Genomic DNA, 16,651 nt, shown 5'->3' with positions numbered 1-16,651 from the left:
GACATTTAAAAACAATGAGCTGCCCCCTCCCCCGTTACTCTCTGGTCTAAAGTAAACTATTGTCTGTGTCTATGAGTTTTCGTTTCTTCATTTTGTCTTGTTCTTTTGTTGTTTTCAGTTTTATATCCCACATATCAGTGAAATCATATGAGAGTAAAGGGGATAAAATATATGGTGATGGAAAGAGAACTGACTCTGGGTGGTGAACACACAATGGGATTTATAGATGATGTATTACAGAATTATACACTTGAAATCTATGTAACTTTACTAACAATTTTCGCCCCAATAAACTTTAAACAAATAAATAGATAAATAAACACAATGAGCAAGGTGGACAGTTTGCTTCTCTTAACTGCTAGAGGAGACGGGAGTTAAATATGCACCTCTGATCAGACAGAAAAGCAATCAGCCTTGCCTAGCCTACTCCAACCAAGAAGTTGGAATTTGAGAGAGTTGAACTTTGATGTGAACTTCTGATTAAAGACTGGGTGGCAGAGGAATCTCATACCAAAAGTAAAGAGAATCTATGATTTTTCAGACACTTCTCCCATCAACTATGTCCCCACAAATGAGTAATTTAGAATCTAACTTCGCAACTCTAACATGGCATAAATCCTGTCCAAGCAGTGTGGGGATTGTGGGTAACATATAAAGAGCAGTTCTACAATCACCAACGCGCAATGAAATTAACCATGTGCAAGGCACACCTCTGGAGCTTTGCATGTGCTTATCCTGAAGGTACTTTTTACCCCTGGTTGTACTGTTGTCATCACTAAGAGTGGGGGGAAAGAGTGATGGGGCAAGGCCCCAGATTTTGGTCCCTATTTTGGAATACTCTTATTGGATAAGTTGGTGTACAGCTCAGAGAAAATACCCTCTGTTTTTGAATACCTAATGCCAAGTGAAGACTTAAATCACCCTAGCAATATACCATTCAGCAGTGTGTCTTGCTCACAGGTAAGACTGCTCCGTAATGAAAAATCTGAGCCATTTCTGACCATTCTTAAGTCTCTTCTGGGAAGGGACAGAAGAAATAGAGAAAGAATAGGACCCTCCTTTCTAGCCACTGTGGCAGCCATTAAAAGTATTACCCAAACGACCATGAGATGATGTAACTCTAAAATAAACTACTACCATAATATCAGGAGCTACAGCAGCACGAGGCTTTTCGATACGAACTCAATTCCCTAGAGGTATGTGAAATGGAAGAGGCCATCCTGAGTTTAACCTTCTGATTATAATATGTAGCCCTGGAAGTCAGCCCTAACGTCTTGCAAGGGAGATTTTCACAAGTCAAGCTGATCACACAGGTCAGGGGACCCAGCAAGCTGGGCAGAACGTGTGTCTAGTAGGAGTCAGGATAATCAAAGTGCAACTGGATTTGGGGGATGCTGGTGTTTGGCCAGAGAAATTAACAAGGCCCGGAGGATGCATTTTCACCTTAGGAGCACTTGGCTTCCCTGCTGCTGGTGGTGTGGGGGACGGTAGCGTAACGACCCATGAGTCCATGACAGCAGGAGCTGCTTAAGGAGCCGACCCCAGGGGCTGGCTACCTGAGGAAAGAGACTCTCTTCCTATTCTTTCCTACACATCGTAATCCCTCCATGTGACATTTGGACATTCTTGACATCAGCTGCCAAAGCCTGATCATTTCTAATACTTTCCTCCCTGGTCACGTCAAATACTGCATTTCCCATAGAAAGCATCATTGCCTTCACCAAAGATGGCAATCCACTGCCATTGGCATCCCTAAAAACGAGACTCAAGGTCCAGTTAGCCGATGGACAGTCACCGCTCATGATTACTTGGCAGACCACACCGAACAGCTTACCTTGTGCTTGCGCTTGCCCTTAGGGGTGGGTTTTTCCGCAGCTGCAGCAGCAGTCTGACGCTTAGGTTTTGAGGCTGTCTCCTTGTGGTCGGGCTTGCCTGGTGCTGCTTGCAGTGAGTCGTGGCCAGGCACTCTAGAGAGTAGGTCAAGGTCAATCTTCACCCAGAGATTTTTCATATTCTCATGCTCTCGTAGAGGGGACAGATGCTCAGTTTGCATGACAGGGATGGGTGAAAAAGTCGGTTCCTCACTACTGATGGATAAGTTGTTGCCACTGCTGTTGATTAAGGTGCTGAGGGTCAGGCTGGCACCACAGATTTCCTTGGATTTGGCAAAATTGCCCCCAGGAGCAACGGACGGAGGCAGGACTTTGATATGCAGGGGTTCTTCCTGATCTGTGTTAGAATCAGATGTAGACGAATCCGTTTCAATGAATTCCCGGGACTTTGGCACGATTTTGCCAGGCCCTCGGTATTTCTTCTTCTCGGCAGCCACAGCGATGTTAGGCCTTGGTTCTTTCCTAGGGACTGGTTTGTGGGCAGTGGCTTTGTTGCGGCTTCTTGGTGGGTCAGGAAGCTGCACACTTTCTTTTTCTTTGGGCGTACTGCTGGTAATATTTGGTTTGGGCCAGGTAAACTCATCAATGTTGGTGTTCTTCTCAACCTTTTTGGGCTGTTTTTTCCCAATTGTCCTTTGAGAAGCTGTCTCCACAGTTGTCGACAACTTATGTTTCAAAGCCTTTGTTTCTGGAATTTTCTGCGTGGGCCGTGGACGGGTTTTCTCTCTGTTGAGATTCAGGAGAGGTCTTTCTTTGGGTTCAGCCAGAACCTGGCTGGCGGTTGTCTTCATTTTCATCTGAACTTCCATGGGTTGGGTGATTGGAGGAGGCACAGAAACTGTCTCCATGGGTGTTTCATTTTGGCCACAAATAAACGATTTGTTCTGGGATGTCACTTTGTTAAGCCATTTATCCAACTGCCACTTGTTGGTTGAGGGTGGCTCAGGCTGCAAATTGAGAAACAGCAGCAAGAATGAATTTCACATCTGGGAAGAATTCAGGAGGACCCTCCATATACTGGCTGTTCGCCAGTAAAAGCTTTGGATGGAAGGTGACCATTCACACATTTACAAACGCACACACAGAATCCACATTAATCAAATTACCTAGAGAGCCAAATACTCCACAAACCAGCCCTGATTTACTTATTTAGACTAATTTCTACTCTTCTTCTGAAAATATTTTCCACCCTGGCCAGGAAGGAAAGAATTATTCACAGAGAGTTTTTCCAGAGAGTGGGCAGGGAGGCCTGGGAGGGAATCCTGTTTCCCAAATCCTTTGCTGGGACTCATTACTCAACCTCTCACCAGGAGACACAGGTAATGATCTCTAGTCCTGAAAAGAAATGTAAGCATGCCTCAAGTGTAATTCAAAAGGAAAGGCTTTCTATCTGCCAAAGTGCCAGTGCCTCCTAGATGATGCTGTAATTCACTGCAAAAAGAATGGGTCTTTTGTATTTTTACTGAAGGATGAAAGGATTTGACTTCCGAAAAACCACTGCACTTTCCTTGGTGTATGGGCAATAACCAATTTATGGGGACATGCACGCTGACGTTAGCGTTCTCTGTTAAGCCCTGGAAATGATGCGTACAATTCAAGTGCTTGATTCCCAACTCTGAATTTAGCCTGTTGAACTAAAAGAGCCATCATTTTTATTAGAACTGCTCTTCTTTTGAAAGCAGTTAGCTGGGGCTTATGGCACCAGCCAATAAAGGGTGGCAGAATTAACAACACTTGAATAGCTGTGATTCCAACCTGCACAGGGCAATGGCAGGTAAGGTTAGAGGAAATCGTACTGGCTGCCACTGTTGGCGATATAGTTGTGACGTTAGGGGCACCAGCTCTGGTAACACCCAGGTCCCAGTTTCCGTCCTGGCTCTACCACTGTCTAGCTGAGAGATCTTGGGAAAGTTCTTTCTTGCCCTCTCAGAAACGTATTCTCTCATTTGGAAAATGGGGATAATAACAGCAAGTTCCCCACAGGGCTGTTACAAGGATGGAATGAAAAATGCAGGATAAGAGCGTCTCACAGTGCTGGCACACGGTCGATGTTCAAAAAGCATTAGTTATCATGAATAGTAGTGATATTACTACTGCATCTTCTGCTGTTCTTTTCTGATTATTGATAAACGAGAGTGCAAAGAGCCACGGATGGATGTACTTGCTGTATGAGGTGCAGACCTGGGGAAACTGAGGCACTATCCTGGACTCAGAGAGGATGGGAGGGGCAGGGCACATTTTTTCATTTGAAAATTATAATTTGGATATTTTTTTGTGCTTGTGTTAAATGTTTTCATGAATTATTATCAAACACACTCAAAGGATGCACACTGAAATAAAACATGTGACCTTTCAACCGTCACACTTCTTGGGTCTTACTTGCCAAGTGACAATTCATTGACTCAACCTAGAGAAAGGAGTGGTATTACCAGAGCCAGAAGTGAGTCTGGACTGGCTTCATGGGTTCTCCCGAAAGAGAAGTTGCTTGCCCAGTTATTACTGCTCTAATTTACATGTGAGGAAGCTAGAAGGCTCAGAGTAGCTAAGAGGGTCACCCAGCAAGTCCGTCACACGTCAAGAAGCCTGTCTGTTAGAGACTATACGGATATTTACTTTAGAGGGGAAAATGCTATCAAATACTTGAATATGCTTCTGTAGTATTTTTGTGCTAAAGTAATTATTGTGCAGCACGTGTGTGTGCATATCTGTGTGTTGGGGTGCTGCCGTGGTGACAGGCAAATTGTGGTTTGGGCCCTGGCCATTTCACCCACCTCTGGAGTGGCCACACGAGGCGTCTCATTGGATTCACTGTCAGTGGTGCTGCTTTCAGTATCTGAGTCTGACTCCGAGCTGCTCTCTGAGTCACTGGAGCTGCCGGATCCCCCGCTGGCTTGCACTGCAGGTGGGGGCTGAGGTGTGGCCAAGAGTGCACTGAAAGAAAAACATCATTCATTACCTTCTTCGGTCTCAAATCAGCTGGAAAAGAGCCCAGGTCAGCATAAGGACCAAGGATCTGTGTGATACAGGCAGAGTGGAACATTCTGTCCCACTTACAGATTGGAAACATGAGGTCCAGTGAGTGGCGACCATCAAAGGTTTTGTCCAAATCAGGTCTGTGTGGGTCCAAGTTCCTCGGGCTCCATCACCCCGCCTTCCCTCCCAGGAAAGCCTCGCCTCTGTCACTCCACTGGAAAACTTGAAGCCAAGGTTGCATGTTGATACAGACGCACAGCCTCAGATTCTTTTTTTTTTTTTTTTTTTTAATTTTATTTTATTAAATTTATTGGGGTGACAATTGTTAGTAAAATTACATAGATTTCAGGTGCACAATTCTGTATTACATCATCTATAAATCCCATTGTGTGTTCATCACCCTGAGTCAGTTCTCCTTCCATCACCATATATTCGATCCCCCTTACCCTCATCTCCCTTAACGGCCTCATTTTTGTTTTCAGTTCATTTTCATTTGCTGTGGCCATCTTTTTCAGAAAACCACAGGTTTGTCAAGAGGTTCTGATTATTGTTGTATACACAGTATGGTCCTCTCCCCAGGAAGGGTTCAGTTCAATCCTCATTTCAATCAGAGGAAACTGAGGTCCAGAGTGTGGGAGGTGCTTGTCTCTGTCTCACAGCTAGTTAGGGAAGTGAGACTAGAACCATAGCCCCCCACCTACCTCAAAGGGCAGGTCCCTGTAACGCACATTGACTGCTTGGTACCCAATGCCCAGTGCCATGGTAACCAGAGTTAACCGTATGAATAACGGAATGAGAGGATGCGCTTTTCAGCCTCCTCCACCATAATTTTTGTAAATTCTTTGTAAAACTCTTACCAGGAGGTATGATCATAAAGGACCGGCCATCTCTAGTGATTGATTTTAAATTTGTAAAGCTGACCAAGCAAAACATTGGAAAGTCGACACCATTTGCCACTCTGCCTTTATTGACAATCAATACTCTTCCTTACTAATCATTTGCTCTCCGTGCCCCGTAACAAATCAACCTCAGCTGCTTCTTGGCACGCGGGGCTATGTCATAGCCTTTCTGTCCGTTTTTGCTCATTGTCTCTTTAGACTGAGTTTTACTCGGCTTTCGCTCAGAAATGGGAATCTAAAGTTGGGGGAGGGTTTTCATCTCCCTCTGTCTCATGAGCCCAATCCCCTTTTTGGAGATAAGTTTAATCATGGTGAGGGGAGCAGACTGGTGAGACTAGAACCATAGCCCCCCAGCTCCCTTAAAGGGTAGGGGCCATGTAAAGCATATTCACTACTGGGTGCCCAGCATCCAGCACACAGCCCCCAGCACCATGGTAACCAGAGGTAATTGTTTGAATATGGGAAGGAGAGGATGTACTTTTCTGCCCTAAATTCACTGATGCGCAGGGGTCGGTCCACCAATCTGCCTGGCTGGCCATCCGAACCTCACTGCCTCTCATACTCCCAGCATCTTGTCTGGCACTTCCCCACTCAGTTCAATGAGGAGAGCCCAGGCCTGGGCCTGGAGGGCACCTGGTCCTGTGGCTCCACCATCAACGCGGAGAAAGAGGGACCCCAACAACCCCTCTGCTCAAGCCTCTGTCAGTATAGAGCACTATTCATGCCTGGTCCCATCCCACACCCTCGCAGGAGCCTATTCTTCTCCAACATTATAGTTCTTGCCCACTGAGCTGGAGCCACACTCAGCTGCTGCTTGGGATGGAACACGATCCCTTTCAAGCCAGCAAGGGCTCCTCATCAGACACTGTCCAATGCAGAGAGCCTTTTCATTACTTGTGCCTGGCGTCCCCGAAGACTGCCCCTTTCATCTCCCAGGTAGGTATTTTCTTTCCTACAGCAAAAGCTCATTTGAAAATGCTATCTGCTAAGTAAATGCTATCTGCAAGTACATTCCTCTGCCAAATACACCAAGAGATAAAGGGAAGCAGGAGAAACAGAGGACTGTATCGCCTAGAAAAATGTGTGTGTGTGTCTGTGGGCATGAGTGTGTCCAACAGTTTCAAAGACAGCACAGAGCATCTGCGATCCTGAGACTCCTGACTGGTGGGTTGAGATAAGATCTAAGTCGTACTCACATTTATGGTTTTCCAGCTAAAAGGCCATTTCCTAGTTTTCTCTCATATCCATGCATTAATTTCTGGCTTCTCATAAGACCCTACTCATCCTGATATCACCAAACTAGAGTCCAGATTTACTTTGGAATATTTCTGGATAGAGTTGTATTTACTGGATTACTTTTGAGCAATTTCTGTACGAAACAAAATAATCACAGGGATTATTCCCTCAAAACTGGATGCACTGGGATGACATACATAGGGCACAGATGTTTTATTTACTGGAATCTATTTATTCCTCAGGTAAATAATAAAAAAAGCTTTCCAGGCTTAGTAGAAACTTGCATGTGTTCCTTATCCAAAGCCCTTCAGAGGGCAGATGAATTCTGATATTCAGATTTTTTAATTAAAAAAAAAAGTGAATGTACCATATATATAACACCCCGGTGGGATCTGGGGAAGCATTCCTTAATAAAACTTGTTAATAGGGCTATAGTAACATTCACAGTAAGAGGACTAAATAAAGACTTTAAATAAATATCTACATATCAGTTTAGATCAGGTTTTGTCATTAAATGAGTTTGTCTCAAAGTTACTGAAAATAACAATTCTCAGAACTTGTTGAATTTCAGAATTGTGATGAAGGGATTGTAAATATGGACAGAAAGCACATAAGAAAAACTGACTATAACTGTATGGCTAAGTAAATATAGGTACTGTAGACACAAAATTGAGACTATTTCAAACATAAGAGTAACCTTGACTGAGACCCAATGACACAAGACCTGATATTATTTTCTCTACGACTTCTTACAGCTAAATTTATTGCTTAGGGGAAACCAGTATAGAAAGAACAGGAAAAGATACATCAGCTTTGCATACCCACACTGATGGACATAGATACTTCGGGCTGAGAGGCAAGGTGGACTTGAATTTCGAGAGGACACCATAAGAACTCAAAGTCATTTGTGGCAGGGAATAACAGTTGTTTAAAATGAAAGCAACATTGCTCTCCTCAGGACCTTCCTACGCTTCTACTATCCATCTGCTGTTCCTGGGGTTGCTGGAGAATCTAGCTGCACCCCCCTGCTGAAGAATGTAAGCTACACATATGAGTCTGACCCGCACTTCCTGTGGGTCCACCTTGCACCCAGCTGGGGCTGTTCTCAGGGACAAAAAGTGAGTACAAAACCAAAACACTGTCTTCACAAGCAAGACAAACAGCAATATCAGAATGATTGGCCTAGGGCCATGTTCTTGTCTAGAATCCATGGTGGAACTTTCAAGTTGTCAAATCATCACAATATTTCACTTTCAGTTCTTCACTGAAACCCGTTAGCTGTTCAGCTAGTTAAATTCTTACTTCTGCTACATTTATTTTCATATGTCACTAATTTATTTTCCATATGCATATTAAAGTGGCTATGAGTGACGCTAGCTAGCCCATGTAATCCTTGATTCTGCCTGGGATATGAAGGACTAATGTGCAATTTACACATTCTTCATTCACCAAACTGTATTAGAATTATTTCCTATGCACCATTTACTCCCATATTTTAATAAACTGCTTTAAAAATGAATGCTAGTGGTTACAAAAAAGATAATGCGTGATACTAAAAGTCATTAACATTTAATATATTAAACCATCTATTCTATAGTCTGTAAATATTACAAGTGTACTCTATGACTTCACTCCTAATATAATAAAACTTCTCAAAGGATCTACGTTTATAACAACTTCAAAGTCGACTGCTCAACTTTTCAAAGATAATATGCTGCTATTGTGTTCATCAGAGTGAGCAAGCAGTCTTTACTGAATGGACTAAGCCTCATTTTAATCCCAACCCCATTTAGAAGGTCTTCAAGGTCATGACCAGATGGAGGGCAAAGAAGTTGGCTTAGCGAGTCAATGATCCTAGTGGAGAAATCCAGGGCCAGGGAAGGAGATCAAAGAGCAGGCCAGTAGGAGGGAAGTTTGGGAGGTATTTCAGATGCCTTCTCTAGACAAGGTTGGTTGGCCCTAGTGTGGAAGGTTTGAGAGTACCCGGACAGAAAAGATGAGTTTTAAGGGTTAGCCCAGGCACCTTAATCTCTAGACGTGACAGTCTCTCTATGATGATACTGATCATGCCTCTTGCAATAAAAGGCTCAGTTTATGACACCATAAGATAGAGAGTCTGGAAGCTAAATGAGGGAACTGAAACTACTTTGTCTTCCAAGGTAAAACTAGGGCCAATGATTTAGAGATCTAGTCAGGAAGATTTCACTTCAACATCAGGAAGGACTTATAAAAACCTACAGCTGGCCACAGAAACAAGCCCCTACTTTGAAGGCCAGTGACCAGAGAGACAGCAATAAAGAATGTGGGACAGGGATTCCTAGTGTGGGTCCAAACTGGGATTGGATGATCTCTAAGGTGTCTTATAACTCAAAGATTATAATCCTTATGAAACTAAAGTATACAGGGGATTCTTAGGGAGACCATTTATGGACCTTAGAGACAACATGTGAGGAGACATTGGCACAATCCAATCTGCTTTTTCAGGCAGGTCTGAAATGACCTGCTCTTAGCAACACTTTAGCAGTCACAGAGCTCTGAATGAACTTTGGTGGATTAAAGCTGCATTTCTGTAGGGCTATTTCATAAATCAGACTTTTCACTAATTCAGATTAACAGCCTCCAGAAAGCCAAACATCTGCATCAGTGCTGTGTGACTCTAATCCTAATTTAACTGTGAATTCCTTTCTCAGGATATAAACAGGGATGATGAATTGGCCATTCTGCTCAACCAAGCTGTGTGGGCATCAAAAAGGAAAGGTTCCAGAATGGGTAACGACTTTGTAGTGGGAAACATATATGGGAAGGCTTTGGCAAGCAAGCTCACGGGGTAGAGATCTTGGCAACATATTTCACAAGGCTCAAAACTTGCCAAAGACATGTAGCATGAGGTGTTTAATGGGGGAGTCCTGCACTTAAACCCTTGTCTTTAGTCGAGGCTTGTACGGATTCCATCAACAAAACTCTTTTTCCAGTTTTATAGGGATCAAATGTCTGTCTACCAGATAATTTGAAATGCTTCCATATTTATTTCATCACTAAGTTGTAAAGGGATGGCCCTGGGGCAAAAGAATCAACATTTATAGCTCATCTTACCTCTGTTTTTCGTTTTCCTCTCTGAACTTTGGGTTCCTGAACTGGTAAAATACATCTGCCACACCCACTAGGCCACTAGAGGCAAATACTCTGAACCCTGAACCTCTTCCAGCCAGGGGACGGGAGGAATCCATTTCTGTCTGAGTCAGTACTTTTGAAATCTACCCCATGTACCCCTCAAAAATCCATTTAGCCAAACTGCACAATAGAAAGTGTATGCATGACACATAAAACAGATAAAGGCAGAGTTGCTCTGGTAGAAACAAAGGGTGGTAGAAACAAGAAAGTAGGGGGAGGGTGTCCCCAGCAGCTTGTCCTCCTCCCTGGGACAGGCTTCAAGCACAGTTGGAAAGTAAAATACTTCATATCCCAATATTATCACAAGCAACGCAGAACCCATTGTGTTCTGTGTCAATGCACTGATGCTATGGATGAGCGGACAGTGACTCAATGCATGGCTTCAGGAGCTCATCTTTGCCCGACGTGTGCCTACTGCGCCTTTGCCCTTTTGTCTGATCCCGGGGTTTGAAATGGAGTCTGCTCTATTTATTTGCAAGGAGTCATAAGGAGATGCACATCTACCCATTCGTATTCATGTTCACGGCCAAGTTACCTTATGACATTGTTTAAAGCCTTGACCGACTGAAAACATCTGTGGTTCGCAAATGATGATTTCCCCAAAGATGTCCACATCCTAATCTTTGGCACCTGGAAATACGGTGACTCAAGTGGCAAAGGGAATTTTGCAGATAGGAATAAATTCAGGATCTTGAGATGGGGAGACGATCCTGGCTAATCTGGGTGGCCCAATGCCAGCATAGGGTCTCTGGGAGCCAGAGCTTCCCCTCAGGAAGGGGCTAGTCGGTTACTGCCACTGCCGTGGGCAATGAAAGAAGCTGCACGTCCACCCTTTGGAGCTTTCATGATAACCAGAAATGACTGCCTCCTCACATTTTTCTTTTCTTTTTTTTTTTTTATTATTATAAACTCATAGTTATATTTGTGATAATGTCATACATTTTCATGATAAATAATTAGCCGTTTATGGGAAAACAAACACTGCAATTGTCCCTTTCCCAATTTATCGATTGGACCGAATTTCACTGAATCAGTTACACCAAAGCTATTGCACACTCACTTACTTCATGTTTAAATCTATGTAATGAATGAGTTGGTTTTTTTTTTTTTCCTATTCTTTTATTTTTTCCCCATTATGTTTATTGGTGTGACATTGGTTAGTAAGTCACCATCAGTTAGTGCCTATTTCTCCTAATTTACCTGATACCTACTTCCTTTCTGAGGTGATAATGCTGAGTGATTTTGGCAATGGCTTTTCATAATTACATTTCACTCGCAATCAATCATATCTTGGTTACCCTTTTTGTGGACAGACCAGACCCAGGCCCTAGTCTTTTCCTGCCGGTACCTTTTCTGCCATTTTCGGTCTACTTCACATATATCTATAAATAGTTACATTTTCCCTACTGTTTGTAAAGAGGTAGTTTCAGTACAGTGGGAAGAGCATGGGACTGAAATCAGATATCTCATTTTGAGTGTTGCCTTGGATACTGTATTATTGTGTGAACTTAGGCTGAGCACTTAAAATAAGGGATTCAGTTTCCTCGTCTGTAAAACGGAGCTGACGCATCATATAGGCTTATAAGAGGACTGAGTGAGGGAATTTAGGTTAGAGAAATTTATTAACCAGTGCTTCTCAAATTTTAATGTGCATATGAATAACTTGGAGATTGTTTTAACATGCAGATTTTAATTATGGATCTGGAATGGATCCCAAGTTCTATATTTCTAGCACATTCCTAGGTAATGCAAATAGATAGCCTTAATCGGTGGACCACACTGAGATTAGCAAGGCTAAAACCTACATGGGCTATTCAGATTCAAGCTCCTGGGGAAAAATAAGTTGGTGAATTTTAAACTAAAGGCTAAAACACAGTTTTGAGATCAACTGTGGATATTGTTTTTCCATAATTATTCTGCCCTCCTTTAGCAACAGAGAAAATTGACAGCCTTGTGTCATGTTTAGTCTAACCTGGTCAAGTGTAAGCTTTTTTTAAGGCAACTATTGCCTAAAAAAATAAAGAGAGAGATTTTATCAGACTCCTTCTTACAACTTTCCTCGGGCTACCTGCCCGCACCAGGAGTTGACCACAAGATTCTTCCCTCTGGATGTGTCCTATGGGTCACTCTGAGGGTCAAAGGTGGCTTGCCACTGTCCCAGTTGAGGGTCAGGGTGTTATTAGCCTTCATAAATGGCCATGGCTGGGACCCAAAGCATAATTCATAACGGTAGCACTAGTCTTAGCTACAATGTGTGGAACATGTACTGTGGGCCAGGAACTGAGTACAGCACTTTCCCTGCATTTGCTCTTTTAATCCTGTGACTTATATACTTTTACTACTTCCATTTCACAGCTGAGAATACTAAGACATAGTACCAAGCAATATCAAGTTGAAAAATAGTTGTATGGGACAAACTTCAATATGCAGTTTCAAAGAAATGAAAAACAAGCAAACAAACAAGAAATGCAAAAAAACCCAAGGCATCTGGATTCAGGCACACCGCAGAATGAGGTAAGATGGCACAGTGGAGGATGCCAGTGTGTGCCCAGTAAGGCTGGTCAATGCTGGCTAATGAGTCATTGTCTCTTGAGAGCAATACAATTTGCATTTGGGAGAATAAACTGATCATTTCCATTTTTTCTGGAAGTAATTAAAAGCCACACTGACATTTGTGCTATCAGTCAGAGCTGTTCCAATCAAACAGCTAAACAGGTGGAAAAAATCATATAGTCAAGTATTTTTGTCTCTTTTGCCTTTCAAGTCCATTTTAAAAGATGGGAGCAAGGCAGAGAATGAAGGCAAGCAAGTGTACGTGAACGTTGATTCCCAGGAGCCCTGGTCTCCACCAAAGCAGAGAATGAATGATTGGCAGCTCACATGCATAAGGAACTCAGAGAGGGCCGGATGCCAGGAACCTATAAGAAGGTCAAAGCCTTCCAATAAAGAATTACAAGTTACAAATCTTAGGTGGAGCAAGGTGTATACTTTGACTGAGTGACTTAAACCTGGAAGCTGCTTCCACGCAGGATTCTCCCCACTGTGTCTACAGAACTGGTCTGGAAATCGATGGGGCCCAACTGTCTGCCAGGAAAGCCCAGGCAGTGGGGAGGCTGATTTTGCTGGAAGAGTACAAAGCAGGCTGGACAGAGACTCAGAGTGTCTCAGCACAAGACTCTGCCTTTTCTCTTCCTTCATGTCTTCTTTCTGTTGCCTCTCATGCTTAGAGTTACCTCCCCATTTGGGCAGTGGGCATCCCTCTTCCAGGCTCTCCCTGGACTACATTTCTTCGTTGATGGCTCTCAACACCAATCTCCTTATCAGTACTGTCTGCTCCCCTTCATGTCTGATTTGTTACGTGATGTATCACAGACACTTGATGTCAAGGGTAAGCTTCCAAGGCCAGAGGCTTTATTAGCCACACACACACTCTGTAAAATGCTTGGTGCTCTTAAGACACCCCAGAGTAAAGCCATAAAGAAGTCTTCTCTATAGATCTCTGGGAGAACTGTCCCCGGGCACATCTACTGTCTACTGTCTAAGTCCCTATGTTCCATCTCAATGGAATATCATCATCATTGGATCAACAAAACCCAAATACTTTAAGTGCACAGCACTTGATAATGTTCCAGCATTTTCACTCTTATGACCTTATTTGATTGCTACAAGAACACTGGTGATGATGGAGATGGGGGGTAGTAGAACAGGTATCCGCCCCACTTTACCCATGAAGCCCCAGGACCTTTTAGCCAAAGTCATGTGGCTAGGGTCTGAAGGGCGGGGGATTCACCAATCTACTGTGACTGTTTTTTAAACACCAAGTTCAGTTTGAGGAAATAAAAAGGATCAAGGATCCACTACAAAATCCATCCTTGTAATCATATCAAAAGGCAACAGGAACAATTAAGCCCAAACACTTTTTCTCCCTATTTTTTTCCAAATTAAAATTCATAAAGTGACCCAACGAAATAGGTTGCAAGAATTTGGTATTGAAAACACTGATGGCCATCAACCCTTCATGCTAGGAAAACCTTGTTGCATTTGACTCATTCAAATGACAAATCTCACTAAGGCTAAAGGAAAAGATTTACAGTTGACAGCTAATAACTCCACATATATTAATAATTTGTAAACATTAACTAGGGAAAATTTAAATGTCCTTTATATTTCACATCATTGTGGTTTTTCAAATTGCATGTGTCTTTAAATACATAACAAACACGGTACTGAATTCAAAATATACAGAAAGGGATACAATGAAAATTTATCTTCTAACCCTTTACTGTCATGTTGCCCAATTTTCCAAAGTTTTCCACTGTTACTAGTGTTTTTGTGATTCTTCCAATGACATTCCATACATTTATGAATATTGATATGTGTGCTTTTAAAATGAAGTTTTTTTTTTAAATTATGAAAGTAATATCTACAAAAATTCCTATATGTGGAATGGCAGGGCATTCAATGAATGGCACTGAAAGTCACATATGCTAAAATAAAACTCAGCATTACAGTCTCAAGATCCATCCATGTTGTCACAAATGTTCCTATATCATCTTTTCTTACCGCTGAATAGTATTCCATTGTGTATATATACCACAACTTCTTTATCCAAGCAGAGAACCATGTGATTTCACTGATATGTGGTATATAAACCAAAAACAACAAAAGAACAAGACAAACAAATGAGAAACAGAAACTCATAGACACAGACAATAGTTTAGTGGTTACCAGAGGGTAAGGGGGGTGAGGGGTGGGGGAGTGGGAGATAAAGGTAAGGGGGATCAAATATACGGTGATGGAAGGAGAACTGACTCTGGGTGATGAACACACAATGGGATTTATAGATGATGTAATACAGAATTGTACACCTGAAATCTATGTAATTTTACTAACAATTGTCACCCCAATAAATTTAATGAAAAAAAAAAAACACTCACAGTTTCCTTACTGAATGCATCTTCATAATTATGCCTGAAGTATACTGTAAACATGAGCATTAAAATACCGAAGTGAATGTCAAAAATGGCACCTTGCAAAACTGCACTGTCCACCCTGACACAAGGAAGAGGAAGTGACATAATATATAGCCCTGAGGATCAGAAGCTGCTCACACAGCCATTCTGGGTGGGACCAGGCCACAGATTCCGAATCAGGAAACAGTTGCTGACTGTCCTCCACCATGAAACTTCTTAAGGATGTGATCAGTGTCCCCCACAATCCCTATCCGACCCACTCCCTATTGCAAATCAGGTGTTTTATCCATATTCTCCTTGACCTCACTCCCTGTTGCACTAAAAGTTGTGACTTCTTTTGTATGTGGTTCCAGTGACCATATTACAACTGGAGATCTCTTGGCTTCAGAATTTACAATGACATCCTCATAGACAGATATGCTTTTCTCTACAAGATTTTCAGAAATCAATCTCCTTCACCATCTTATCTTAGTGCCAATTTTATTTCCCTCTATTTCCAACACACATGCCATTTTTGTCTCTTCCCTGCTCCCGCATTACATCCATGCCTTTGCTTACCCTGCTTTTCTGTCTAGAATGACACATTTCCACTCTCTTCTGCTTGCTTAAATCTTTATCATTGAAGCTCAAATTTAAATAACATGAGGTCTTCTCCAATAACTTTAATTCTCACAGATACCTCCCTGTTCTGATTTCTTTTCACTAATTACATCACAGTTTATCACTTAATTATTCTTGAATTATTTCATTGTGCTAACCTTTCGCCTGCTCAACTAAATTGTGTATCCCTTGATGACAGGGGCCAGATTGTACTGTCATTTTTGTGTATCTTAGGGTGACTATCATGATAAGTCATATATAATTTTCTTATTATGAAGAAATACTCCAAATGGAACTCATAATGAATATAAAATCAGCATAAACAAGATCACCTGGTAAAGGACAATATTTAACTATGAAATGTCTATGTATTGCTGACTCTCAAAAGAAGTCAATATTTAGGCAAGCCTATCCAACACCAAAACATCCTGAATCATAGGTTAATTTGCTGAAATTAAATAAGCAAATAGTTTGCCTGATGATGGATTTATAACCTTTCACGTAGTTGCATAGATGCTGACCCTTCACAGTGCCAGACTATTTCTTCAGCTTCAGTTCCATTGACAAAATGTAACTTCGTTATTAAAACTGTAATTATTTGCAGATGACATGATACTATCTAAAGAACCCCAGAGACTCCAACAAAAAACTATTAGAACTGATAAATGAATTTAGTAAAGTAGCAGAATATAAAATTAATATTCAGAAATTGGTTGCATTTTTACAAACCATTAACAAACTATCAGAAAGAGAAATTAAAATGAAAAATACCTAGGAATAAATTTAACCAAGGAAGTAAAATACCTGTATTCAAAAAATTATAAGACATTGAAGAGATAAATTAAAGAAGATACAAATAAATGGAAACATATACCATGCTTGTGGTTGAGAAGAATTAATATAGTTA

The 16,651-nt window shown here is 41.9% G+C and overlaps 1 protein-coding gene across 5 annotated transcripts in view; it reads right to left on the bottom strand.

The window, feature by feature from the left end:
• The window catches only part of AFF2 (ALF transcription elongation factor 2), a 473,113-nt gene that overhangs the window by 33,925 nt on the left and 422,537 nt on the right, over positions 1-16,651 (bottom strand). For all 5 annotated transcript variants that reach the window (XM_074323510.1, XM_074323509.1, XM_074323508.1 and 2 more), the window contains 2 exons: positions 4,664-4,823; positions 1,835-2,839 (listed from right to left, as the gene is read on the bottom strand). In XM_074323510.1, the coding sequence (XP_074179611.1) occupies positions 1,835-2,839; positions 4,664-4,823 (1,165 nt within the window). The remainder of the gene's footprint in view (positions 1-1,834; positions 2,840-4,663; positions 4,824-16,651) is intronic.

Source organism: Rhinolophus sinicus, chromosome X (genome assembly GCF_036562045.2).
Source record: "Rhinolophus sinicus isolate RSC01 chromosome X, ASM3656204v1, whole genome shotgun sequence".
Classification (NCBI taxonomy): domain Eukaryota; kingdom Metazoa; phylum Chordata; class Mammalia; order Chiroptera; family Rhinolophidae; genus Rhinolophus; species Rhinolophus sinicus.
Note: the sequence above shows the minus strand (reverse complement) of the source record. Positions and strands in the feature narration are given on the sequence as shown.